The sequence below is a fragment of the Mobula hypostoma genome, chromosome 6, assembly GCF_963921235.1.
Source record: "Mobula hypostoma chromosome 6, sMobHyp1.1, whole genome shotgun sequence".
Lineage (NCBI taxonomy): Eukaryota > Metazoa > Chordata > Chondrichthyes > Myliobatiformes > Myliobatidae > Mobula > Mobula hypostoma.
This window is the reverse complement of record NC_086102.1, coordinates 70,078,073-70,105,899: the sequence shown is the minus strand read 5'-3', so window position 1 is coordinate 70,105,899 and position 27,827 is coordinate 70,078,073. Positions and strand designations below refer to the sequence as shown.

At 39.1% G+C, this 27,827-nt stretch overlaps 1 protein-coding gene across 2 annotated transcripts in view; it reads right to left on the bottom strand.

Annotated features, from left to right (window-relative positions):
* Positions 1-27,827, bottom strand: part of LOC134348089 (glutamate receptor ionotropic, kainate 1-like) — a 370,881-nt gene that overhangs the window by 13,367 nt on the left and 329,687 nt on the right. For both annotated transcript variants that reach the window (XM_063050936.1, XM_063050933.1), the window contains 2 exons: positions 19,288-19,513; positions 2,652-2,902 (listed from right to left, as the gene is read on the bottom strand). In XM_063050936.1, the coding sequence (XP_062907006.1) occupies positions 2,652-2,902; positions 19,288-19,513 (477 nt within the window). The remainder of the gene's footprint in view (positions 1-2,651; positions 2,903-19,287; positions 19,514-27,827) is intronic.

Genomic DNA, 27,827 nt, shown 5'->3' with positions numbered 1-27,827 from the left:
GTTTTTAATGGGATTAAGCTCTTCCCTGACTGTCCTTTAGAAGGTGGTGGTAAGCAAGTGCACTCCATGAAGAGCAAGTAGTTCAGTGCTGCTAACATTGTGCATTTTGTATTTCAGTAATCTTGTACGTATATTGTTTGATTAAACATTCTTGTTCATTTAAATAATTCATTACGGGTTATATGTACAAATACATGAATAGCCTACGTCATCATGCTACCACATGATGTGTGTGCCTCACTTAAAGTAAATACAAAGTTAGACCCGTATTTTGGGCTCCCGTGTCTTCCCTTGAATTAGTTTAATGTTTTGAAGTTACCACTGAATGAACAAGAATGCTTAATCAAACAATATATATGTATATGCACAGACACACACACAAGATTACTCAAATATTAATAAAACATTAAATAAACGACAGCTAAGGAGAAGAGCTTCAGGATTCTGACCTAGTAGCATTGAACAAATAGCAATTCACAGGCAAGTCAGGGAGGTGTGTGATTTAGATGGAAAGTGTGTTTTAATGTTCCCATGCATCTACTAACTGGCAAGTGTGGGGTCATGTGTCTGTGAGATCCTGTTGAAGAAAACTGTTACTATAGGTCTTAGAAACTGTATGTTGTTAGAGGAAATAAAAGCTTAGGGAAGTGGATGGGCCAGTCAGGTGGACTGCTTCTTCCTGAATTATGTTAGTTTTTCTTGAGTAGTGTTCAATTGAACCTATTTATGTCAGTGGAGAGTGACCTATTACACTCCTGAGTCATGCTTTAATGATAGTGGAAAGGCTTTAAGAAGTCAGGTGATGAGTCACTTGCGGCAGAACGCCCTGCATTCAGCCTTTTTTTTTGCACTCACGGTATTGCTGAGGCTGTTTCTGTTTTGTTATTAGTGCCTGCTGATATTAGGATGATGAACAATTCCTTTGAAGGCAACATCACTCAGTAATGGGAGGGAATTTCAGCTTGCAGGCCACATGATAACACTTGTTTAGTGCAGATGACCGAAGAAAAATTTCTCTCTCCTTGCCTTTGGAAGACAAGGTCGACAGATACATTTCCAGTAGTGATTCTCTCAAGACACGCCGTGTTCTGGATGTTGTAGCCTTCCACTTATAGTTCATTACGTGCTTGTACCATTCAATGTGATGAAGTATTCAGTCATCAGCAGGAATTACATTGTCCATCAGTAGCCTGACACTAAGTACAGTACTTGTATGAGATTCAGTGCATAACGGTAAAGACTTTTAATATTCTCTAGACTGGTATACGGGAAGAGATGTGCTAAAGGGTCATGACGGTCATGACTGGGATGTGTTTGGAAATTAAAATTCATTGAGTATTCTTGGCTCTTGCTTGACAGAAATTTGTTCTATTAGATTACCCCTATTTATAGTTTGGGTTCTTGGCTGCAACTGTGCTTATCTGTTAACCATCAGTTGCTGACATCTGGAGGTACCTTTTGAGAACATTCACTATATAAAAAAAAGAATTGGCAGCAGTGCTATCAAATCAGGGGAACACAAAGCTTTGTTAACTCTTGGAGATCTGATTTATAATTAATATTAAAATGGATAAGTTTGTTTCACAGTTAAAATGCACGCTTTGAATTGCTGAAGCAGTTTGTATATAGCACTCTCTTCACTATTTCTCAGGTTAGTAATGAGGCCAATATATCCTCCACTTAATCATTTGAGAGAACAAGTTGCTTGAATACATGGAAATATGTTACAATTTTACAACTCAGTACAGACAGACCAACACAATACTGCAAGACATTCAAACATAAACGCTTAGTAATACAAAAATGGCCAGTGTTTGAGCTGGTTATTTGAGTACTCTTAAACCTATTTTAATGTCCGTGAATATTTCACACAGAATAACATGGGACAAAGAAAACAAACGAGGCAGTACCAGTATAAGGTGATCTTGTCTTCTATCAGAGTATATGAAAGCAAAATCATAGTGATAACAAATTCAAAGCAGAAACTCTCAAGACTATTGTTCCATTTTCCTTTGCATTAACAATTGCTGCCTTCCTATTCGATTCTCAGTGATTGCTACTGACAGATGGGCTATTTCCTAGCATGAGTGGAATTGTAACAAAAAACTGTTACAGGTTAATATTAAGAGAACTGCAAATCATTTAGCAATCCGAAAAATGTGAAGGAAAAATCTGTTTTCTTTTTCTACTGTTCCCTATGAAGTGAATTTATTGAAATCAGATTGCTTTTTTAATGAAAGTTTTACAGCAGACTAGCTGTTTACTGTTTACTCTTTAAACATCAGTGTATTTGGAAAAATGAACTACTTTGTGTAAAATTTAAAAAATCTTATACATGATTTTCCAATGTATCCACAGATCATAAATAAGTCATTTTCAAAAATTGATGTACATGTATTTACCTCATCTTTCATTGAAATCCTTGCCCTTTTGCACCAAACAGTGAATGAGAGTGTATTTAGCCTGAAGAGTGGGCTGCAGGTTAGTTTCCATTTTCATCCCTTTCTGGTGTTCTCGTCATTCGTTCTAACAGAGCTTCGCCTGTATCCCTCTCTTATGAGTGGTATCATTATTTGATATTTATTTGCTTAATGTGGCAAATGTTTTAACTGCATGCTTCATATTGACACATAACATAAACACCAATGTACCTGTTCAACGTCACTGTTTCTTCTGGATTTGTATATAAATTCACCGATAGCTACAAAGACCGAGAGCACTAGCCCCGCAGCAAGCACAATAAATATTCCTCCTATGTTTTCAACTCCAAGAGCGCTTGCTTCCTTGTTATCCTCTTCTGGGCAGCCATTGCCACGCCACCATTTCTCCTTCATCATGTGCAGTTTTCCTTCCTCCTGGAGCTGCAGGATTGCTATTGTGACTTTATCTCTGTATGGAGACCCTTAAATGAATAAACATGCGGGTTAAAGAGGTGCGACAATAATAAAAATAGGACATCAAGCAGTTCAAACCCAGAACTGCCATGAAATTATATTTCATTATTGTCTAGCTGTAGAAACTAATTTTCCTTAAATTATTATTTTTCTTTCAAACTATGCTGTAAAATAATTTTCCTAAAATCACAGAATGCCAGTGGACAGGTTGTGGAGACAGGTTTTTTTTAAGACCTCAGACAAAGTCAGGAATCAAAAGGTTGAGCACGGTGCAACTAATGTCCTGAGCTGCATATATTTCAATGCAGGAAATATCATAGGAAAGGCAGGTGAGCCCAGGGTATGGATCAACACCTGGAATTATGATATTTAGCCATTAGTGAGACTGGGCTGCAGGAGGGGCAGGACTGGCAGCTTAACATTCTAGGTTTCTGTTGTTTTAGAGCAGGAGGAATTAAAGGAGGAGGGGTGACATTACTAGTCAAGGAAAACGTTATGGCAGTGCTTAGTCAGGACAGACTGGAAAACTCGTCTAGTGAGGCATTACGGGTGGAACTGAGTAATCAGAAATGTATGACTACGTTAATGGGGCCCTTGTGGCTACGGGGGTCAGGGGGTATGGAGGGAAGGCTGGGGCGGGGTTCTGAGTTGGAGGATCAGCCATGATCATAATAAATGGCAGTGCAGGCTCGAAGGGCCGAATGGCCTACTCCTGCACCTATTTTCTATGTTTCTACGTTTCTATATTACAGACCATCCAACAGTCCAGGAGATTTAGAGGAACAGATTTGTAGATAGATTGCAGATCATTGCAAGAAATATAAGGTTGTTACAGTCAGTGATTTTGACTTTTCACATATTGATGGGTCTCCTATACTGTAAAAGGACTAGATGGGATAGAGTTTGTCAAATGTGTTCAGGAAAGTTTCCTTCATCAGTACATAGAAGTCATAACCGGAGAATGTGTGATACTTGATCTGCTGCTAGGGAATGAAACAGGGCAGGTGACAGAAGTTTGTGTAGGTGAACGGTTTACATCTAGTGATCACAATGCCATTAGTTTCAAGATAATTATGGAGAAGGATGGGTCTTGTCCTCAGGTTGAGATTCTAAATTGGAGAAAGGCAAATGTTGATGGCATCAGAAACGATCTGGCAAGTGTGGAGTAGGACAGGCTGTTTTCTGGCAGAGGTGTACCTGGTAACTGGAGTCCTGCAAAAGTGAAATTTTGAGTGTAAAAAGTTTGCATGTGCCTCTAATAATAGAAGGTAAAGACAACAGGTGTAGGGAACCTTGGTTTTCAAGAGATATTGAAGCCATGGTTAAGAAAAAAAAGGAGGTGCATTGCAGGTATAGGCAGGCAGATAGGATCAAATGAGGTGCTTATGGAAGACAAGAAATGTAAGAGAACACTTCAGAATGAAAATAGGAGGGCTAAATGAAACAATGAGGTTGCCTTAACAGACAAGGTAAAGGAGAATCCTAAGGGTTGCATGGGACAAAATTGGTCCTCTGGAAGATCGGAATGGTATTTCTAAGGGACTGGATATATGAGTATTTGGAGAGACATGGACTGATGAAGGATAGTCAGCATAGCTTCATTCATGGTAGGTCGTGTCCAACCAATCTCACAGAGCTAATCGCGGAAGTTACCAGGAAAGTTGGTGAAGGCAAGGCAGTGGATGTTGTCTACATGGACTTCAGCAAGGTGTTTGTCAAGGTCCCACATGGGAGGTTGGTCAAGAAGGTACAGTCGCTCGGCATTCAAGATGAGGTAGTAAATTGGATTAGACATGGTTTTGTGGGAGAAGCCAGAGAGTGGTAGGAGCTGGTTCCCTCTCTGACTGGAGGCAGTGACTAGTGGGGTGCGCAGGGATTGGTGCTGGGTTTATTGTTATTTGTCATCTATATCAACAATCTGGATGATAATATGGTCAACTGAATCAGCAAATTTGCGGATGACTCCAAGATTAGGGGTGTAGTGGATAGAGAAGAAGATTATCATGTCTTTCAGTGTAATCTGGACCAGCTGGAAAAGTGGGGTGAAAAATGGCAGATGGAATTTAATGCAGATAAGCATGAGGTGTATGGGAATACAGGTCCATATTCATTGAACGTGGCGTCAGAGATTGATAGGGTTGTAAAGAAAGCTTTTGGCTCAATGGTCTTCATAAATCAGGGTACTGAGTACAGGAGATGCGATGTTATATTGAAGTTGTATAAGACATAGGTGAGGCCTAATTTGGAGTTTCGGTCACTTACCTACAGCAAAGACGTAAATAAGGTTGAAAGAGTACAGAGAAATTTTACAAGGATGTTGCCTGGTCTGGAGGACCTGAGTTATATGGAAAGATTGAATAGGTTGGGACGTTATTCCTTGGAATGTAGAAGAATGAGAGGAGATTTGATATAGGTATACAAAATTATGGGGTATAGGTAGGGTAAACCCAAGCAATCTTTTTGCACTGAGGTTGGGTGGGACTACAACTAGAGGTCATGGGTTAAGGGTGAAAGGTGAAAAGTTTAGTGGGAACATGAGGGGAAATGTTTTCACTCAGAGGGCTGTGAGAGTGTGGAACAAGTTGCCAGCACAAATGGTGCATTGGAGCTCGATTTCAACATTTAAGAGAAGTTTGGATAGATACGCGGATGGTATGGGTATGGAGGGCTATGGACCCATTGCAGGTCAATGGGACCAGGCAGTTTAAATGGATCAGCACGGACTAAATGAGCCAAAGGGCCTGTTTCTGTGCTGTACTTTTTTATGACTCTAGGACTTAACAGATGATCACTTTCCAACCACATTCGGCAAAAAGTGGATTTTGTTTGAATTCTTATCGAAATCTATATTTGAGGTAAACATTTCAAAGATACTGTGTAAAGAAACTTGTTTACATTTGGATTTTTTTTTGAAATTGTTGTGTTCATTATTTCTAATTTTCAAGAACGATTTGAAGTTGGAAACAGAAGATAAAATGAACAAATTGTGTAGATGACACCAAACAATCACAGTGGGTTCAGAGGGTGCTGAATTATTGAGTAAATGCGATTAAAAAGTGTAAAGAAGCAGAATCATAAAAAAATAAAATTTAATGTGGAAAAAGCTAAAGTAGTCAAGTGAAAAGTTCAAAAATGTTGGCAATGTGGTTTTCAGAATGGTGTATCCATCAGCGAAGCCATTGAGAAATCACACTATGTTACCAAAGCTAGAGAAAAAAAAAATCAGGATCAAAGTGTGCTGAACTCTGGTGCTGGCTGTGTGCTATTTTTCTCCATATTCCAAAGTCATGCTGCTTGATAAGTCAATTGGCTAATGTAGATTTTCCCCAGTGTGCATCAGTAACATGAGAAAAGTGGGTGGAGATGGTGGTCATGTTAAGAGAGAATAACTACAGGGAGAGAAAAGTGGGGGTAGTGAGATTGTAGGTTAGAAAAATGGTGAGGAAATATTAAATTAGAGAGATCAGAAAGGAATGAAAAACATAATCTGAATATATCTCAAACCTACTTTCATGATTGAATGCTTGGCACTGTGATTATGAGATTCTTTATGCAATGTGTTTACCACCAAGAGTAGACTTCCATGAGTAATAATGCTAGCTAAGTCCACAGAAACTTTGAAGGAAAAAAAATAGATGCTTCAAAGGTCAACTCCAATAAATCAGTGAATGGATGAACATAGAGTTACCCAGCTGTCCACTTCATCCATAATCATGATGTACGTTAGACAGAATGCCGTGGGCATTCATCACAATGACTCTTAGCAATATAGCATGTTGTGTGAACATTTGAAAAATACTACAGTTAGGAGAAACTGCTTAAAATACATTCTGCAGTGTTTCTTAATCATCAAATGCTCTTGGTAAACAAAGTACTGGCAGCATATATTGCTGACCATTTTTTTCTATATACTTTATATTTACAACTTACCATTCTGGAAGAAAGTAGTAACTGTGAAAAATGTGCAAATATAAATGAAAGAATCTTCAACGTGCTAATGGACATGTAAATTAAACAAATGTGAAGTAAATGGAACATGCTTTGGAATTAGCCCAAAGGACATAGGAGCAGAATTAGGCCATTCGGCCCATTAAGTCTGCGTTGCCATTTCATCATGGGGGATCCATGGGCTCTTACCTTGCTGAGCAGCCTCACTTGCAGCATCTCGTCAAAGGCCTTCTTAAAATCAAAGTGCGCAACATCTACTCATTGTCCTTTTTCTATCTTGTTTGTTATTTCCTCAAGGAATTCCAACAGATTTGTCAGGCAAGATTTTCCCTTAAGGAAACCATGGTGATTTTGGCCTATTTTATCATGTGCCTCCAAGTACCCCGAAACCACATCCTTAACAATTGACTCCAACAACTTCCCAACCACTGAGTTCAGGCTAACTGGCCTATAATTTCCCTTATTCTGCCTCCCTCCCAGTTGTTGTTTGAACAACTACTGGTCATACTTCTAAATCAGGGCTTCGATACAACATTAAGACAGAATATGAAGGTAACTGAATTTGTTACATATCGAAAACAGGCACTAACAAATAGGAGCAACACACACAAAGTGCCAGAGGAACTCAGCAGGCCAGGCAGCATCTATGGAAAAGGTCCATAATCTACTCTACTGTCACGATGAGGCCACACGCAGTTGGAGGAGCAACACCTCACACACTGTCTGGGCAGCCTGCAACCTGATTGCATGAAAATCAATTCTCAAACTTCCAATAATTGTCCCCCACTCTTCCTTTGCCATTTGCCATTCCTGATTCCCTCTCTCATCTTATCTCGTTACCTGCCTATCACATCCATCTGGTGCTCCTCCCCCTTTCCTTTCTTCCATGATCTTCTATTCTCTGTCAGATTTTGTCTCCTCCAGCCCTTTATCTCTTTCACCAATCAACTTCCCAGCTCTTTACTTCACACCCTCCCCCTCTCCCAGTATCACCTATCACCTGGCATTATGTACTTCTTCCTCCCCTCCCCCCCACCTTCTTACTCTGATTTCTCTTTCCTTTCCAGTCCTGAAGAAGGGTCTCGGCCCAAAATGTTGACTATTTACTCTTTTCCATAGATGCTGCCTGGCCCGCTGAGTTCCTCCAGCATTTTGTATCTGTTGCTTTGGATCGCCAGCATCTAACAAATCAGAGATCTTGACTGTTATTTTTCAAATATGTAATTGCAATTTTTAAACAGTATAAAAAGGCTCTGAATGATAAATTTAGGCCGTAAAACATTGGAGCTGAAGGAGGAGAATTCAATTCTCTTGCCTTCTCCCTGTCATCCTTATTAATTGGGTACCTATCAATCTCTGCTTTAAATATACCCAATGATATGGCCTCCAAAGCCATCCCTGGCAATCAATTTCAAAGATTTACCGCACTTTGGCCAAAAGAAATTCCTCTTTATCTCTGTTCAAAAGGGATGTTCTTCTGTTCTGAGGCTGTGCTCTCTGGTCTTAGACTCGCCAACTGTTGGAAACCTTCGCTGCAGGTCCTTTCTATCTTGGCCCTTTTATATGCGGTAGGTAAACTTAATAGAACTTCAGTAGCTGGTCTCCTTAAAAGTATATGCCTTGCAAAGCGTTGCAATAGAATTTGGTTCCAATATTTGTGTTTCTCATTTTAAATTTAAAATAAGTATTATCAAATAAAATCATTCTCAGTGTTTGCTGAAAATTTATTTGATGTAATGTGTGGATAAGAAAGGATTAATTTTATGACAGTTATGATTGATGGTCAATTATATGTAACCATATTGTAATGAAATGATTAAGTAATAATGGAACTAACAGGAATTCTGCAGATGCTGGAAATTCAAGCAACACCCATCAAAGTTGCTGGTGAACGCAGCAGGCCAAGCAGCATCTGTAGCAATGAAGGGTCTCGGCCTGAAACATCGACTGCACCTCTTCCTACAGATGCTGCTTGGCCTGCTGCGTTCACCAGCAACTTTGATGTGTGTTGCTTGAAGTAATGATGGAAAAGCTTTGCTCAAAAAGCAATCTACTTGGCAAAAGTAGTGTTGGCTCCAGAATGTGTTTTGTCGTGGATGCTGAAAAGGCATTTGATTCGGTTAATTGGAATTTTCTTTACAGAGTTTTACATAGATTTGGTTTCCATGACAGAATTATTAAAACTTTACAGGCACTATATGACAACCCTACTGCTAGGATTAAAATCAATGGATATTTATCAAATAGTTTTACCCTAGAAAGGGGCACGAGACAGGGTTGTGCATGGTCACCGCTACTCTTCGCATTATATCTGGAACTATTAGCTCAATACATCAGACAAAATGAAGATATCAGGGGAATTACTATTAAAGGGACAGAGCATAAATTGGCCTGTTATCAGATGACATTTTGATCTATCTAGGGCAACCAACGTACTCTTTACCTAAATTGATGCAATCCTTTGAACAATATGGTCGATTATCAGGATACAAGATCAACATAGATAAAACCCAATTATTTTCATATAACTATAGCCCACCAAGAGAAATTGAAAGAAGATATCTCTGGGCATGGCAAACAGAGTTTTTCAAATATTTGGGCATCATTATGCCAAAACATCTGTCAAAATTATCAGAATGCAATTATCAGCCTATATATAAAAAATTAAGGAAGATATAACAAGATGGAATCTAATTCCTTTTTTTCAGTCTCAGTTCACGGATTGAATCTATTAAAATGAATATATTGGCCAGACTATTATATCTCTTTTAGACCCTACCAATAGTGATTAAATCAGAATCAATTCAATGAATGGAACAAAATTTTACCAACATATAAATGGCAAGGTAAAAAGTCTAGAGTTTGTCTCAAAACTTTGCAATTAGCCAAGGAAAAGTGGGGATGGGGCCTACCTTCTCTTAGAGATGATTATTTTGCAGCACAGTTGAGAGCTGTGATATGTTGGTACAACCCATCATATGACGCCTAATGGAAAAACATTGAGGAGGGGATACTTTCCATTCCCATACAGGCAATTTTGGCTGATAACAACCTTCAAAGGTACATAAATACTATCGATAATCCATGGGTGAAATGGACTATTAAAATATGGAAAACTATTATAAAAGAATATAAACTAGAGGGAGATATTGCAATTCTTAAATCGTGTGCATATGACTCAGATTTTACGTCGAATAAACTGGATGCTAGATTTAAGGACTGGACAGCTAAAGGAATAACAGTTCTTTGCAATATAATGAAAGAAGGAACACTGTTCAGTTTTGAAATGCTTAAAGAGAAACACTTATTAGAAAAACAAGACTTTTACCGGTATCTACAGATGTGACAGTATGTTAATCGGAGGGTTAAAAACGTAACCAAGGCAAGTACATGTTTGATAGAGCCATTGAGAAAAGCATATAATTTAGATAACGGTAGTAGAATCATTTCAAGCCTGTATAAGGGTTCGTCAAATTTTAAAACACATTTAACTTCATACATTAAAACAAAATGGAAGAAGGAAGGAGGGATAATTATATCTGAGGAAGAATGGACAATAATATGGAGGTATCAATGGAAGTGTACCAGTTCACAGAAATGGAGGGAGTTTGGATGGAAAAACTTGATAAGATCTTTTATTCCACCCTCTCAGAAATCCCACTATGATAGTAACCTCCCTGTTTGCTGGAGAAATTGTGGAAATCAAAATGCAAACCATTATCATGTTTTCTGGGATTGCCCCATAATCAAAGACTATTGGAGTGGGATACACAATGCCCTACAAGATATTTTTAAATGTGAAATACCCTTAGAAAGTAAGGCCATATACTTTGGGTTGAGAACCAAGAATGGTTGAAAAGAGATAAATATTTAATGAATATACTGCTGGTGGCTGGTAAAAAGACTCTTACCAGGAAATGGTTATCACAGAGAGCCCAACTTTAAACGCATGGATGGAAAGTATAATGGACATTTACAAAGTAAAGAAGATAACAGCATCTGTTAATCATAAGATTGAGTCTGTATGACCCAAGTGGTCCATTCTGTAGTGTGGGCCATTTTTATTTTCAGTGACCTTTATATATGGCTAGTTTTTGAAAGATGTTGGCAGCTGGGTTTGGTCAAATTTATGGAAGTGCTCTGTCTGATTAAAAGAAAATCTGGATGCTATAGAACATTTCAAAGATATTTGGATCTGGTTTGATTAAAATCAACTGTTCACATCCAATTGAGTTAATGTTTCATGTGTACTTCATATATAGCAATGACACTCGCTAAGAGGAACAATTTGATTCTTACTAGGAAAAATGGTTCAATTACAGAACACCTCATAGGCCTGATTTTATTCTCACAAATCAATGACTATGTTGTTAAAAAAAAGATCACTCTCTACTTGTACATAGTTTTCTCCTTTTTCTTGTACATAGTTTTCTCCTTTTGCTTGTTCTTTCTTTCCTCTCTTTTCTATAGGTGTATACCTCAGATAAATATTATGTGGAGATTTGTGGAAAATGTAATTATATGATATATATGTACAATATCTGAAATACATCTTATGGAAATGTTTGTTTGATGATGAACTTCAATAAAAATAAATTACAAAAGAAAAGAATGTGTTTTATGCCAGAATGTGTGGCAACACTTGCAGATCTAGTGTACTTAATATTTCAGTAATACCAGTATTTTAAATACATGGTTTGATTAAGCATTCTTTGTTGTTTACATAATTTATCACGGATTACGTGTAAGAAGTACGTTGCTTTTGTCTTTACATCGCCGCATCATTTGTATGCATCTCACTGAAGAAAAGAAACTAAGTACACTAGTATCTTCTGCTCCTTTGTTTTTCATTCAATTAGTTTCTGGAGTTACAAAACGTAACCTGGAGGCATATGACAAGATAGGCAGAACTCAGCATGGATTCCTTAAAGGAAAATCCTGCCTGACAAACCTATTACAATTTTTTGAGGAAATTATCAGTAGGCTAGACAAGGGAGATGTAGTGGATGTTGTATATTTGGATTTTCAGAAGGCCTTTGACAAGGTGCCACACATGAGGCTACTTAACAAGAAAAGAGCCCATGGAATTATGGAGAAGTTACATACGTGGATAGAGCGTTGGCTGATTGGCAGGAAACAGAGAGTGGGAATAAAGGGATCCTATTCTGGTTGGCTGCCGGTTACCAGTGGTGTTCCACAGGGGTCCGTGTTGGGGCCACTTCTTTTTACATTGTACATCAACGATTTGGATTATGGAATAGATGGCTTTGTGGCTAAGTTTGCTGACGATACAAAGATAGGTGGAGGGGCCGGTAGTGCTGAGGAAACGGAGAGTCTGCAGAGAGACTTGGATAGATTTGAAGAATGGGCAGAGAAGTGGCAAATGAAGTACAATGTTGGAAAGCGTATGGTTATGCACTTTGGCAGAAAAAATAAATGGGTAGACTATTATTTAAATGGGGAAAGAATTCAAAATTCTGAGATGCAACGGGACTTGGGAGTCCTCGTACAGGATTCCCTTAAAGTTAACCTCCAGGTTGAGTCGGTAGTGAAGAAGACGAATGCAATGTTGGCATTCATTTCTAGAGGAATAGAGTATAGGAGCAGGGATGTGATGTTGAGGCTCTATAAGGCATTGGTGAGACCTCACTTGGAGTACTGTGGGCAGTTTTGGTTTCCTTATTTAAGAAAGGATGTGCTGACGTTGGAGAGGGTAGAGAAGATTCACTAGAGTGATTCCGGGAATGAGAGAGTTAACATATGAGGAACGTTTGTCCGCTCTTGGACTGTATTCCTTGGAGTTTAGAAGAATGAGTGGAGACCTCATAGAAACATTTCCAATGTTAAAAGGCATGGACAGAGTGGATGTGGCAAAGTTGTTTCCCATGATGGGGGGGCATCTAGTATGAGAGGGCATGACTTCAGGATTGAAGGGTGCCCTCTCAGAACAGAAATGCGAAAAAAATTTTTTAGTCAGAGGGTGATGAATCTATGAAATTTGTTGCCATGGGCAGCAGTGGAGGCCAAGTCATTGGGTGTATTTAAGGCAGAGATTGATAGGTATCTGAGTAGCCAGGGCATCAAAGGTTATGGTGAGAAGGCGGGGCAGTGGGACTAAATAGGATAAAATGGATCAGCTCATGATAAAATGGCGGAGCAGACTCGATGGGCCGAATGGCCTACTTCTGCTCCTTTTTCTTATGGTCTTATGGTAACAGTGGTGATGAGAAAGTTTTAAAATGAACCCAAGATGACTACCTATCTGTGGAATCACTTTTTTTCTTCAGAAGGGGAGAGAGATGTTTGAATTATAAAAATAAGGCAGATGATGAGGCCTCCATCAGTTAGAGTCGACCATGGATGTTACATTCTAGCTGTCTAGATACACAAACCAGGACAATTCAATAGGAAGAGCAAGTTGTTGCCCATGTAGCAAGCTCTCACTCACGGCAGAATCGCAGGATTTGCCATTCAGTGTTGAATGTAGAGATTTGAGATCAGAGTTTTCCTTCTCCTAGCTGAGCTGCCAACCACGGCTGATGAGCCCCATCTGCCAGAAAGTGACTGGTTTTAAGGCACCAATGGCCTACTTAGCCCCTTCTCCTGTCAGTAGAAATGGTTTCGCCAGACTTAGTAGCTAAGTCACATGTGAAGGCCAGGAACTGGACTTGGTTATCAGAAGCTATTTGAGTTATTGGGAGCATTTAATAGGTAGTGGGAGCTTGACTCCACTACCACTCCCAGCTATAACAACCTTAAGGAAAAAGGCAGAAAATGGATGCATGGATGTGGGCTCATAAAAAGTGAGTACTGGGTGATAATAATAATAATAAATTATAAAAAAGCAGAAATGTCTGGTTACATCAGCTATTCGATTGCACAACAAGTAACTGGATGGTGTAAACTGAATGAACTGAGCACTATATTGAAGTAAATGAAATAGGTGATGGTAGTCTTACTGAGTGCAGCGGGTGGAAAAGCACACAGTTTGCTTAGAAGTTTAGCTGGCCTAACTAAACCAGCGAAATAAGCTTTACTGATATCGTGAAAGTAATGTAGGAACATTAAGAACAAAAAATATTGTTCATTGCAGAACGCTTTAGGGTTCATAAGAGGAATCAAAAAGAAAGGGAGATCATTTCAGCTTACATAGCTCATTGAAGAAATAGTCTGAGAATTTTCATTTCTGTGATGGGCTTAATGATGTACTGACAGATCGTTTAGTTTGAGGAATCTTAAAAGAGAGATTTAAAAATGGCTCCTAACTGAAGCACTTGAAAGAGAAGGTGAGATCGCTGTATCAATGGAAACAGCAGACAGAGTCTCAACTAAGTTCCAGCCAGGAATGAAAATGAGCGTGAACAAAATTTAATGTCCAAGCAGAAACCCATCTGACCAAACACATTGCGTTACAGTTGTGGTGGGGGCTCACGGACAGCAGGCCAATGCAGATTTAAAGGCAAAGCTTTCAGAAAATGTCACAAATTCGGACACATACAAAGAGCATGTTGGGCAGACAAAAATAAATTAACTGCACAGGGAATAGGAAAAGTTAAAAAATCAAGTTGTATTTTCAAAATGAGACCTAATCTGCATGCTATTGATGAAAAATCTGATAAAGATGAGAATGACATAGGACTGTGTAGACTTGAGATTTACAATGCGAAAACTAACAAGAGACCAGCAATGTGGCTTATACCAGAAAAAACGGCAAATTACTTAAAATGGAATTAGACACTAGCTGGACTGTTTCAGTTATTCCACAAAATGAGTTTCAACATCATTTTAAAGATACTGAACTGAGGCCTCCAGATATCCAACTAAGAACCTATACTAAAGAAAAGATAACTCCTGAGGGAATGACATTTGTAACAGTGAAGTGCAATAACCAACAAGCCCCATTGGGCTTGTGTATGGTAAAAACAGGAGGGCTCGCATTGCAGGGATGTCATTGGCTGAGACAACTACAACTTGATTTGTGATCCATCCACCATTTTCATGTCACACCCCCTGTAACAGAGTCAACTGAAAGTGAATTAAGGAAGTTACTGGATGATGCCACAGCAGTGTTCAAAGATGGCACTGGAAAACTCAAACATATCAACAGTAAAATAGTGTCAAATGAAAATGCCACAACCAAGTTTTGTAAAGCCAGTCCAGTTTCTTACATCAACCATGAAAAGAAACTAAGTACATGAGTATCCCCTGCTCCTGTGCTTTTCTTTCAATTAGCTTCTGGAGTAATAAAACATAACAGTGGGTTGCCCCCATCACATCGTTCGCTTGTACTGGCTCTTAATGCAAATGATGCATTTCACTGTAAGATTCGATGAACATATGATAAATAAATGAATCTGATTTTGAATCTAGTAAAATGGATTAAGTTGCAATAATATGTATTAGAACACCATGCCACACCATTCGCATGATCTGCCCATGTCTGTGGGATGAGCTGAAACAGAAGGCTGTCAGAAGAACCCCAAAATCTATTTTGCCTAGGAAAAGAGAAGTGTTTTTAAAAAGCAATGAAAAATAGTTCAGAATAGTCAACAAAGAAAACCCATATTTTAGTTAATATCAAGAAAACAGTTTTCATTTGCAAAAAAAAAAAAGATATTGAGGAAGACCACAACTGTAGACAAACTAGGAAGTCAATGTTGAGCAGGGCAAGTACAATAGAGACTGGGATTTGAGTGAGATAAAATGCCAGTAAGAGAAATGGATACACATCAAAGAAAGTGGGTTTAGAAACAGGGAATGTGGATTGGTAAAATCCATCAGGTAGAAGTGGCTTCTTGTTAAATAAAGTTAATTGAAAAGTTAGTAGTCCATTACATGCTGTAAGAAAGAATTACACAATGCAATTGTACTTCAAAACAGTAACAGTTAAACTATATTTTATGAATGAATTATTACTCATTACTTATTTGTAATAGAACTATCAAGTAGGCTGACAACTCCTGCAACACATTTGGAGGAGATTTGGGGCAACTTCTAATTCAGCTAGGAGTAAGTGAACAACAAGATGAAAATGGTCTGATGACTTCATGTAATGGCACGTTAGCATTTCATGTAATGATCATTTCTGATAGAGAAAAGAGCCAATTTTTACCAGCATATGACTTGCGTCCTGATTTGGCTATGAAATATTTTTTGTAAAAGTAAAATGGACCACAGTATTATCCCATTCCTAGGCATCACCAAGTCACAAATGACTTCTTGCAAGCCTTTTCCCCCATCAATAGTAGTGGAGGCTTAGCTGGAAAATCTCATGTGTTCCTCTTCTGTTTGGATGATTTGGTTTATCTGAGCATATGATTCCTCATGAGGTGGAAAGTTAAAACACCACTGGGGAATGACAGAACTGAAATTATACAGTGCCTTTATTGCTGTGAGGTGTCTTATGAGCATCAGCACAGGGTTATTAAACAAGATACGCACAAGGGCAGGTGACCAAAAGCTTTGTCAATGACTTTGGCCATGGAAGTTGGCCCTGCAGGGTTTATTTTTTGGAGCTGTAAGTGTAAGTGTAGGATTAACTTGCAATGTGCACATGTACACTTTTAACATCTTTGCACCATCTGCCATATTCAAAAAGGAAGGAGTATTAGATGCTAATGCACAACAGATGCATGTTGAATAGACAGATTGTGACATTAATTCTTGGGCAATGCTGATGTGATTTCAGTGCTGCTAAATATGACTTTGGCAATCCAACAATGGATCGTCTATGTTCATTTGCATGTTTATACCATCTAAAGCTCGTGAAACAGGTGGACATGTGGAATGACAAGGAAATGGGAAAGAGGACTGCAGACAAGTGTATTGTGACTTTGAATATTCCCTGGACCACTTCTAGCCATGGCCTTTGTGGTGATTCTACAATATTGATCAGTATTTGTCCATGCTACTGTCATATGTGTGACTTGCCTACAATGTTAGAACAGCACAAAATGTATGCTTATTGATTTTGGATGGGGCCACAGTACCATCTTTCACCAGCTGTCAGCACTGGTTCAAAGTAGTCAGCACTGTTTGATTGAAGGGGATGCACTGGAAGTGAGCCAAAGTTATGTTACGGCGGTGGAAGAAGGCGTGTGCTAATGTATTCACTGACCTTGGCTGTACGTTTGGTAATTAAACTTGTTATTCTGCATCTGGCTTTCACCCATTGCTCTCAATAGTTCTTGCCAGATTCCAATTTGGAGGGCACCTGGTTTCCGTCAGGAAAACTCTCTCTTCTTCTTTACCTTGCCTTATAGAGTCATGTTAGAAAATCAGGCCGACTGCTCCCATTAACTTTTCCAAAAGGTCTTTTGAATAACATTCAGTGTCAGTTCCTGTCAGTTCCTGTCATAAATCATCCCTTTTAAGAAAGCTAAGTGTGGCTTTAACCAGCTGGAACTGCTGCTGGCCAGATATGGAATTGGTAGAAATAATGTTATAGCATAATTTCTGCGTACACCTCGCAGCAAATCAAGAGGTGTAAGTTATTTCTGCCTGATTCCAGTACAATCTAGTTTAGTTCTTCAAGTGGTTTGCTGGAGGAAAGGAAGTTCAAAGTAAATTTATTTTCCAAGTATATATATGTCACCATGTACACGCCTGAGATTCATTTTCTTGTGGGCATACTCAATAAATCCATAATAGAATAATAATGGTAACAGAATCAATGAAAGACCATACTGACTTGGGTGATTAATCAGTGTGCAAAAGACACAAACTATGCAAACACAAAAATAAATAAAGAAAAAATAAATAAGCAATAAATATTGAGAACATGAGGTGATAAGTTCTTGAAAGTGAATCCATAGGTTGCAGGAACATTTCAATGATGAAGTAAAGTTGAGTGAAGTTTCCCCTTTGGTTCAAGGGCCTAATGGCTGAGGGGTAATAACTGAGGAAGCTGGTGAGGGAATTAAAATGTTTGGTTCCTTGGGTCACTGCCAGCCAGTACTGGGACTAAGAATATCAGAGCTAAGTAACAGAGTGGAGTTGGAGGAATTCAGAAAACTTGAAGGATTGTAGTGCTATGGGTGGTTACAGAAACTGGGAGAGTGGAGAAAATTAGAGCAAAGATAAACGTTAAATTTTAGGCTTTTCCACGCCAAGTTTTAAAGTCATTCAATGAGCAGGAGAGCAATGAATGAATTGGCCTGCCTTGTTTTTGCCATTTTAATGCTTCAGTTTTGCTTACTGAAATCCAGGGGGAGCATCTAGTAATAAGATAGAATCCCAAGTCTTAATATTTTTGATCATGTTTTATGTTTACTTTTATTACAGGCAAGAAATTGAACTTCTTCTATACAACATCATCACACAACTCACTTGATAAAAATCACCAAACTGAAAAAAACTATATAGTAATTGATCTGGTAAATGAAATGTTTAATTAAGCTATCAAATTCTATTTTCGCTTGGAGTGAAATTTCAGTAACGATGCCTCAGAAAACACAATTTAAACTTTTAATTTCAAAATAGAAATTATGTAAAATGAAGATTGCACAGAGAAATCATTACACTATGAAAACTGTTAATACAGTTGGAAACATTGTTGGTCTAAGAAAAATTGGTTCTAATAATGTAGATTTTTGTCTAACAAAAAATAAATGTCAGTATATTTGGCATTCAGGGATATGATTACTTTGGTTTTCATGTAACTAGAACAGTAGCTGGAGGCTTAGACCATTAATCTGGAGATGCAAGTTTGAATCCCACCACAGTATCCAGAATTTAAATTTGTGTAAATAAACTTATCCAGACTCAGAACTAGCATCAGTAATGCTAACATGAATTTAAGATAAAATTCCCCAAAGAGAAAAAGGCAGTTCAACCATTAGTAGAAACATAATTAGCACCTCGATATTACCACATAACTTGATAAAAATAGCTAGAATTATTGATGAACGTTAATCCAATATTAATATACTCAAGGGATGATTATGCCATAAACAATGTTCTTTTTATTCGGCCTGGAGCACTACATTGTCAAATTTGTCCTGACAGTATATAATAAATAATCCAGTTTGAGAAGAATTGATGAGTTAAAAATGATTCAAAGGAGGTCATGATCCAAAAGTAATGGTTCTGCATTCTCTTACTTCAGGTTGAATACTAAGTCCCCTTCTACTGGAATGCTTCAATGCTATTTACAATCACCAATGGCTAAAAACCCCATAGTTTGAAAAAGTGCAATGAAAATTCAGGCAGTCATTCTCTGGAAGGGAAGCATTTTTTAAAAATTTAAATCACTTAATCACTGTTGATGCACACATCTGATGTCAGCCAATCCCTATCCTCCTTAAACCCAAGGCCACCAACAGAAATGCCATTCGGAAATAAGTAGGTGTGTGTGTTTCCCTGTGAGATTTCTCTTAAGTCATGGCATTTTGAATCTGTACTTTCTAAATCATAAAAAATTTAAAAGGTTAAAACATTGTTTTACCTATAGGTGTTCCAACACCATATCCTTTGGAGTCAATGAGTCCGCCAATTTGAGTCAGGTTGCAGTTACGCTGAGTGACGTATTCAATGCTCGTTGATTCCATCAGAAAGGCATAGTCAGTGGTGAGAACACGCTGAATTCCCTCGTCGTTGTTCTTCAACAAAGCAGTTTGTTTTCGACTGTTCATGAATGCCCACATTTTCTCATAGGTTGAAATTTTTGATTTCTGTAAAATATAGTGTTTATTTGCGAGATCCCAGTCTTTGACTGCAGCTCAGCATAGCAGGAATCATCTTTTTCTGCCCACAATGCTTTAACAACATGCTTTATTCAAACATCAGATAATAATTATCCATTTACTTTTCATTCAATCCTACATTTTTCAGATTTTCTGCTCCTTCAAAAAGTTTTTATCATAAATGATGGTTTTCCTATATTCCCCTTAAATATACATGATAGATTGATAAATATATTGGCTCCTTCTTTTTCTGAATTAAATTCCATTTTACTCGCATATGGTATAGAATATCAATCAGCCTATTAGTCAGTTTTTGATGCTTTTTTTTCCCCATTTCTTTCTTGTTGTTCTGCTAATCACCTGGAATAACAGCATCAGAGGGAGAGCGATAATTCCAACCTAAGGCAGCTACTTGCAACAACAAATGTTTTTATCTACAACCCTGTGGAAACAAGCTTGTATTTATAACAGCTTCATTATCAAGAACATTGGAAATTTCAGCAAGAACAAGCCGTAAAGTCCTCAAGCCTGTTCTGCCATTCGGCAAGTTCATGGTTGATCTTCTTCCTCAAAGACTCTTGTCTTATCTCCACAGAGTCCGAAAACCTCCCAATTTCCACAAACAAAAAGAGAAATGCTGAAGAACACATCCAATCAAGCAGCAGTAGTAGAAAGAGAAACCAGTTAAGGGGAGGGTCATTAATCCAAAACATTAACAGGTTTTTCTTTCACAGATGCTGCTTGATTGGCTGAGTTCTTCCGGCATCTGTAGTTTTATTTGATAACCAATATTTACACTCAGCAGCTGAGCATCAGGAATTTTCTCACGGTGGAAAATTGCAAATATTTACCATGTGTCTAAGGAAAGTTCCTATCTCTGCCCTAAATGGATGAAAGCTTATCCCTGAATACTGCCTCCGAGTTTTTGTTCATTCAGCCAGAGGCAACAACTTCTCAGTATCCATCAGGTCAAGCCTGAACTTCCCAATAAGATCACTTCTCATCCCACAAAATTCTAATTAGCCAATATTATTCCAATCTACTTTCTTTTGATTAAACGACCATCTTATCTTGGGAGCAGCCATTTTGAGAGAGGTTGTGAGGCTGAAGAGCTGTTTTTGAGGTCAAAAGCGTGGAGTCTGATGAACACTGGGCTTTGGTGAAGTAGTGATCTGGTAAGAAGTTATTATTTCCGTCTGCTCCCTTAGTAGAAGGGACCTGGGTAAAGGATAGAGAAGCTGGGGCAATGGTGTTCCCTTCCTGCAGGAAGGTGGCTACACCTACAACAGGTACGTGCTGTTGCAGCACTTGTCAGATACTTAGAGCTGATGGAATTACAGTTGGATTTATTATAGAGAATCCAGGATGCAGAAACTACTTGGATAGCACGTTCAGTGAGTGATCACACAGCAGATACAGAAAGAAAGAGCAAGAAGCACAAGCAGCTAGTGCCTCTCATGTTCTCTCCTCACCCTGAACCTATGCTGGCCACTTCTCCATTCCTCAACCCTGAAGAAAAAGACTGTGCACATTCACACTGCCAATGCCCCTTGTGATTTTATACACCTCTCTGTAAGATCGTCACCCATTCTGCTACACTCCGATGGATAAACTCCTAACCTACCCAATCTCTCCATCACTCAGTCCCAGCAACAACCCTTGTAAATATTTGTGCTCTTTCTCGCTTCATGGCATCTTTCTTACAAATAGGGTGACCAAAACTTATACAACAGGAATTCTGCAGATGCTGGAAATTCAAGCAACATACATCAAAGTTGCTGGTGAACGCAGCAGGCCAAGCAGCATCTATAGGAAGAGGTGCAGTCGACGTTTCAGGCTGATACCCTTCGTCAGGACTAACTTACATCATTTTCTAAATGCAGCCTCACTCCTCTGTTTTATACAACTGCAACATAAAAACCTACCTTCTACACTCAATGCCCTGACTGATGAAGGCCAGCATGCCAAAAGCCTTATTCACCAACTTGTCTGCAATGTCACTTTCATGAATATTCCCAGGTCCCGACTGTGAAATTGCTACGTTAGTTTATTTTCCCAAAATGCAACAGCTCACCCTTATCTGAATTAAATTCCATTTGCCATTCTTCAACCCATTTCCATTCCCGATCAAAATCCCTTTGTAATTCCTGATAACGATCTTCAACATCTACAACACCAATTTTACTGTCATCTATTACGTCCTAACCGTGCCCTATATATTCTCATCCAAGCTTCTTTTTTTAATGTTCTACATTGCAGAAGTTTCAGACATGGGAGAGGGGAAATCAAAAGGGAACAGGAAATCACACTATTGATTAGGGAGAACAGAATTGCATGACTTAGAGACAATATCCTGGAGAGGTTGTCCAATGAAGCTCTATGTGTAGAAACTAGGAATAAGAGAGGGGTGAATGTCTTGTTGGGGTTAAACTATAAGTCTCACAATAGTCAGTGTGAAATAGAGAAATAGACAAAAAATTGAAACACCACATGGTAGGTTTTAACTTTCACAACATTGATTATGATTGTTTTAGTACAAATGGGTTACATAGGGCAGAATGGTTAAGTGCAGCCTAGAAATAAGTTTGAGACCAATAAGGATGGGGCTATACACAACCTCAACTTCTGAAAAGAAACTGGGAAGGTGGATATGTTGGTAGAGAAACACTTTGGGAACAGTGATGCTGGACATTTCCCCATGGAATGCATGGGTTCCTCCAGGAGCTCCGGTTTCTTCCCACATTCCAAAGATATACCAGTTAGTAGGTTAACTGGTTATTGAAAATTGTCCCGTTAAAAATTGGGGTTGCTGGCAGCGCAGCTGGGAAGAGTAGAAGGGCTTATTTGACACTATCTCTAAATTTAAAAGAAAATTAGGAAAACAAAAAGGGGGCTATGAAATATCCATACAAATGAGATTAAGGAGGATCCCACAATATTATATAAATATATGGGGAGCAAGAGGGAATCCTGGGAGAGAATAATAGGGACCAAAGGAGTGATCTAAATGTGGGGTCAGGTGCTCTGGGTGACGCCCTAAATGAACACTTCTCATCTCCTTCAAGGAGAAGAACTTGGAAGATAGTGAGTTCGGGGAGGGTAGGTGGATTACCGGGAGCAAGCCAGTGTTAAAGAGTGTTAGTGTTAGATATTATGGGATGCTTAAGGATAGATAAATCCCCAGGATCATGTGACATCCTTCCCAGATTGCTTTGAGAAGCAAAGGGCCCTGACAGATTTTCTTGCATCTTTCTTAGGCACAGGTGAGGTGATCTGTATTAACGAGTTGCATGTGAATGTAGGAGGTGTGATTAGTAAGTTTGTGAATGACATGAAACTTGGTGTTGATGGTTATTTAAGGCTACTTCAGGATGTAGATCAAAAAGAAAGTTGTGCCAAGCAATGGCAAATGGAATTTAATCCTAACAAGAGTGAAGTAATGCCCTTTGCAGTAGAAAACAGATAGAACATACACAGTAATTGGTGGGGAAATAAGGAATGTTGATAAACAGGGACTCTGGGGTTCTCGTCCATAGTCCCTATTAACCTGTTTTGTCATGCTCAGCTCATTTGTGTGCGAGGAGCACAGAATATAAAAGTTGTGACATTAAGTTGCACCTTTATGAAACAATGGCTAACCTCACAGAATACTGTGCACAGTTCTAGTCACAAAATTAGAGAAAGGATGTGGTTCCGCTGGAAAAAATACAAAGGAGATTCATTAAGATGGTGTTTATATCTGAGAATATTAGTTTTGGAGTGAAAAAGAACAGGCTGGGTTTGTTTTCTCTGGAGCATAGGAAGCTGAGCAGCGATTTGAGGAGATATATAAAATTATAAAAGTCACAGGGTATATAGGGAAGTATTCTTCCCCCAAAGGTTAGAGGGCATCTAAAGCAAGAGAGCATAGTTTTAAAAGAGGTAGAAGTTCTAGTTTGGATTTCAAAGACTGTTTTTTAAACTTATACATACAGTTATTGATATCTGGAACTTGTTCCAGAGGTGGTGGTGGTGCAATAAGATATCTATTCTTTTAAATGGAGAGTGTAAGTCATAGAATGGATATTGACTAAACGCAGGCAAATGGCATTAGGGCAGAAAGGTAAAAAGTTTGCCAATGGAAATGATGGGATGGAAGGCCCGTTTTTGTGCTGTTCACCTCGATGACTACATCTCAGGAATCAATTCAGTAAATCTATATTACATCACCTCCAATGAAAGTATATGTTTCTTTAGGTGCAATGGCCAAAGCCATACACAACATGCAAACAACAAGAGACAGAAGTTGCTCAAATCAGGAGTGAAAAACAGACTGCAGCATGGCAGCATCTGTGAAGGCAAAGGAATAGTCGTTGTTTCAGGTAGAGGCCTTGAGTTAGGACTGAGAATGCAGAGGGAATATAAAGGAGAGAAGGGGCAAAGTTAGACAGGGGCAGGTAGGCGATAACTGGAACCAGATGGGGCACTGGTCGGATGAAGTCAGACTGGTGGGGCAGAGGGAAGGTTGTAATTTAGAGAAAGGTTGGCTTGTGATGGATGGAAACAAGGGAATGATGATGAACAGATGGAACAGGAAGGGTAGGTCAAAGGAGAGGAAACCCAGGTGGTTAAGTGTGTGGTGATGGACAATAAATATACATAATGGGCTGGGAGGAGAGATGTAAACAATAGAAAGGAGAACCTGGGTGACTGATAGGAATGAAAAAGGAACTTCCCTTTTGTAAACCCATATTCCAAATAAACATGCTTTCACAATAACATTTCATACTAATGTCACAGTTCTAAAGAAGAGTCTTTTGGGTAGTGCTCTGTTTCTTTCAGGATAGCACCTCTGGCATCAGGTTTGGTAGGTTTCTGGCCTAAAACAACATTCTCGGTTTCCGGTGTCACGTTACTGTCGGTGACATCATCACTGAGAGGTAAGTCCGGTGACTGTAATGTGTCCATCTTGTTGGATGCAGTTGACTCGGGTGTGTTCTTCAGTTGAGCATCCAGTATCTGGTCCACATGACGTCTCCATGTCTGATCTCCAACATCCACTGTGTACATCAGTGGTCCAGTTCTTGTAGCTATCCTACTGGGTGTCCACTTGTCTTCTCAGTAATCATGCGCTAGGACTTCCTGTCCAATCTCGAAGCTCCTTGCTGCTTCACTTGGCAACTGGCTGAACTGTTTATTCTGAACTTCCCTCCAAAGGTCTGGTTTCAGGAGGTCTATGCAAGACCTGAGATCCCTGTTCATGAACAGCATTGTAGGTGTCTGATTTGTCATCACATGAACAGAATTCTGGTACACCAAAAGGAAGTTGTCCACCTTGTGCTGTAGAGAAATGTCCTCCTTGTCCATCACTTTAAGAGACTTCTTGAAGGTTTGGATAAACCTTTCAGCTAACCTATTTGTTGTTGGGTGGTGAGGAGCTGATTGAAATATTGCAGCCCGTTGTCACTCACAGTTTGTTCTTGTAAGCCGTTTCTGGCAAAGATAGTCCTCAGAGGTGGTTAACTTCACTGATATAACCTCTGGACATTTTGAATGAGCATCCACAGAGATCAGAAACATGGGAGGCCATGAATGGCCCAGCAAAGTCAATACGTACTCTATGCCATGGTGAAGATAGCCACTCCCAAGGGTGTAACATTGCCTGTGAGGGAGTATTTTTAAAACTTTTGGTATCCTGAACAGCTTTTTGCTAAGTCTTTGATTTGTTTATCTATTCCCTTCTCAAACACCTTCTCATTATTATTAAGCAACTGCAACAGCCTCTGGTTAGTGCTACCATTTGGGCTGCAACTGCCTCTTGATGTCACATTGAGAGGTTGATTGAGTGCCAGTGAAATTGGATTTTTCTCAACTATTCATGCCCGAAAAGTGCTGACCCTCCACTTTTCAATACATAAAACTTTCTGTTGCATTTGGCCTGGATATGTCACATTTACTTTCAGTTTGCCTTTCAGAGACACTTTTTAGCCTGTGTAGGTCTTTACCATCACTGAAGTCTTCTCTCATGATATCTTAGAAAACGTAGTCAGCCTCTGAAACTATGGACAAATATGACCATATATCCAGCTCCACCAGACACATCTATAGTGATCCAGATGATTTTGTGATCTGCTTCATTTATACTATGTAGTTCTAGGCATGACAGTTCACTTTTGTCAGACTCTATGTTATCTGCTTCTGTTTTGCATTCAGTAACTTTATGCATTTGCTTAGTTTTGTGTTTGAGACTTTTCACTCACTTGTGCTTTTTGTCTGCCTTGCACACTCTCTCTATGTGACCTTGTCTGTGACACTTTCTGCAGACTTTTTCTTTGAATCAACAGTTATTTGCTTCATGGGAGGATTTGCCACATCAATAACATCTTTGGTTTTTTGCACCATTCAGGGATGTTTTGTGCATTTCACATTCTAACCTCTTCTGTAATTCTGCTGCATCCTCTGTTGCAGTCTCTTAACGATATTGCAATAGTCAATGCCCATTTTAAGTTTAGGTCTCTTTCAAACAGTAGCCTCTTTTGAGTGCTTTGTCTATGCATGCCACATACAAACCTGTCCCATAATGCATCGGAAAGTCCATTTCTAAAGTCACAGTACTGGGAAAGTTTGCACAGTTCTGCAATGTTTTCAGAAATGCTTTCATCTTTGCCTGGTTCCTTTTGTAAAATCTAAATCTCTCAACTATTACTAGCAGTTTAGGATTCAAGTGATTTTGTAAAATTGTAACAATTTCATTGAACGTCTTGCTTGCTGGCTTTTCAGGGGTTACTAGGTTGTGTAAGAGACTATGTTCTTGGGCCCATTAAGCCAAGAAGTGTAGGGGCTTTCTTTTGCTCCTCCACATTATTCGTGTTACAATACAGTTCAATCCTCTAATATACAACTCTCGTCCTTCTTTAGCACTATCAAATTCATCAACTTTCCCAACTGAAGCAATTGCCATGTTATTTTCATTTTATCTTCAGTGCATCTTTCACTGTTACTCACATGCTCCCTTGTTAGTGTCCATAACGGCTTTCTCATGTTTTTAACTCTCACTGTTTCTTTCTGCAACTGTAGGTGCAGCTCGTGATATTTTCTGACATTCAGGTTCGTACTCATCACGAGTTTGTTGTGTCTGTGCACAACTATATAGCAATTATACTTTATACTTTATTGTCGCCAAACAATTGGTACGAGAATGTACAATCATCACAGCAATATTTGATTCTGCGCTTCTCACTCCCTGGATTACAAATATTTAAATATTAAAAATATTAATAGTTAAAATTAGTAAATATAAAAAATTTAAATTATAAATCATAAATAAAAAATAGAAAAATGGGAAGTAAGGTAGTGCAAAAAAAACGGAGAGGCAGGTCCGGATATTTGGAGGGTACAGCCCAGATCCGGATCAGGATCCATTCAGCAGTCTTATCACAGTTGGAAAGAAGCTGTTCCCAAATCTGCCCGTACAAGTCTTCAAGCTCCTGAACCTTCTCCCGGAGGGAAGAGGGACAAAAAGTGTGTTGGCTGGGTGGGTCTTGTCTTTAATTATCCTGGCAGCACTGCTCCGACAGCGTGTGGTGTAAAGTGAGTCCACGGACAGAAGATTGGTTTGTGTGATGTGCTGCGCCGTGTTCACGATCTTCTGCAGCTTCTTTCAGTTTTGGACAGGACAACTTCCATACCAGGTTGTGATGCACCCTAGAAGAATGCTTTCTACGGTGCATCTATAAAAATTAGTGAGGGTTTTAGGGGACAGGCCAAATTTCTCTAGTTTTCTCAGGAAGTAAAGGTGCTGGTGGGCCTTCTTGGCACTGAACTCTGCTTGGTTGGACCAAGTCAGGTCATTTGTGATATTGACCTCGAGGAACTTAAAGCTTTTGACCTGTTCCACTTGCGCACCACCAATGTAAATTGGGTTGTGCGGTCCGCTACTCCTTCTGAAGTCAACAACCAATTCCTTCGTCTTGCTGACGTTCAGGGATAGGTTATTGTCTTCGCACCATGCCACCAGGTTCTTAATTTCCTCTCTGTACTCTAACTCGTCATTACCCAAGATAAGGCCTGCAATTGTTGTGTCATCAGCAAACTTATATATTGAGTTTGATGGAAACTTGGCTACACAATCATGGGTGTACATTGAGTACAGCAGGGGGCTGAGTACACAGCCTTGTGGGGCACTGGTGCTCAGAGTGATTGTAAAGGAGAGCTTGTCCCCTATTTTTACAGCTTGGGTCCTGTCCGTGAGGAAGTTGAAGATCCAGCTGCAGATCTGAGTGCTAAGGCCCAGGTTCCAGAGCTTAGGAATCAGTTTATTTGG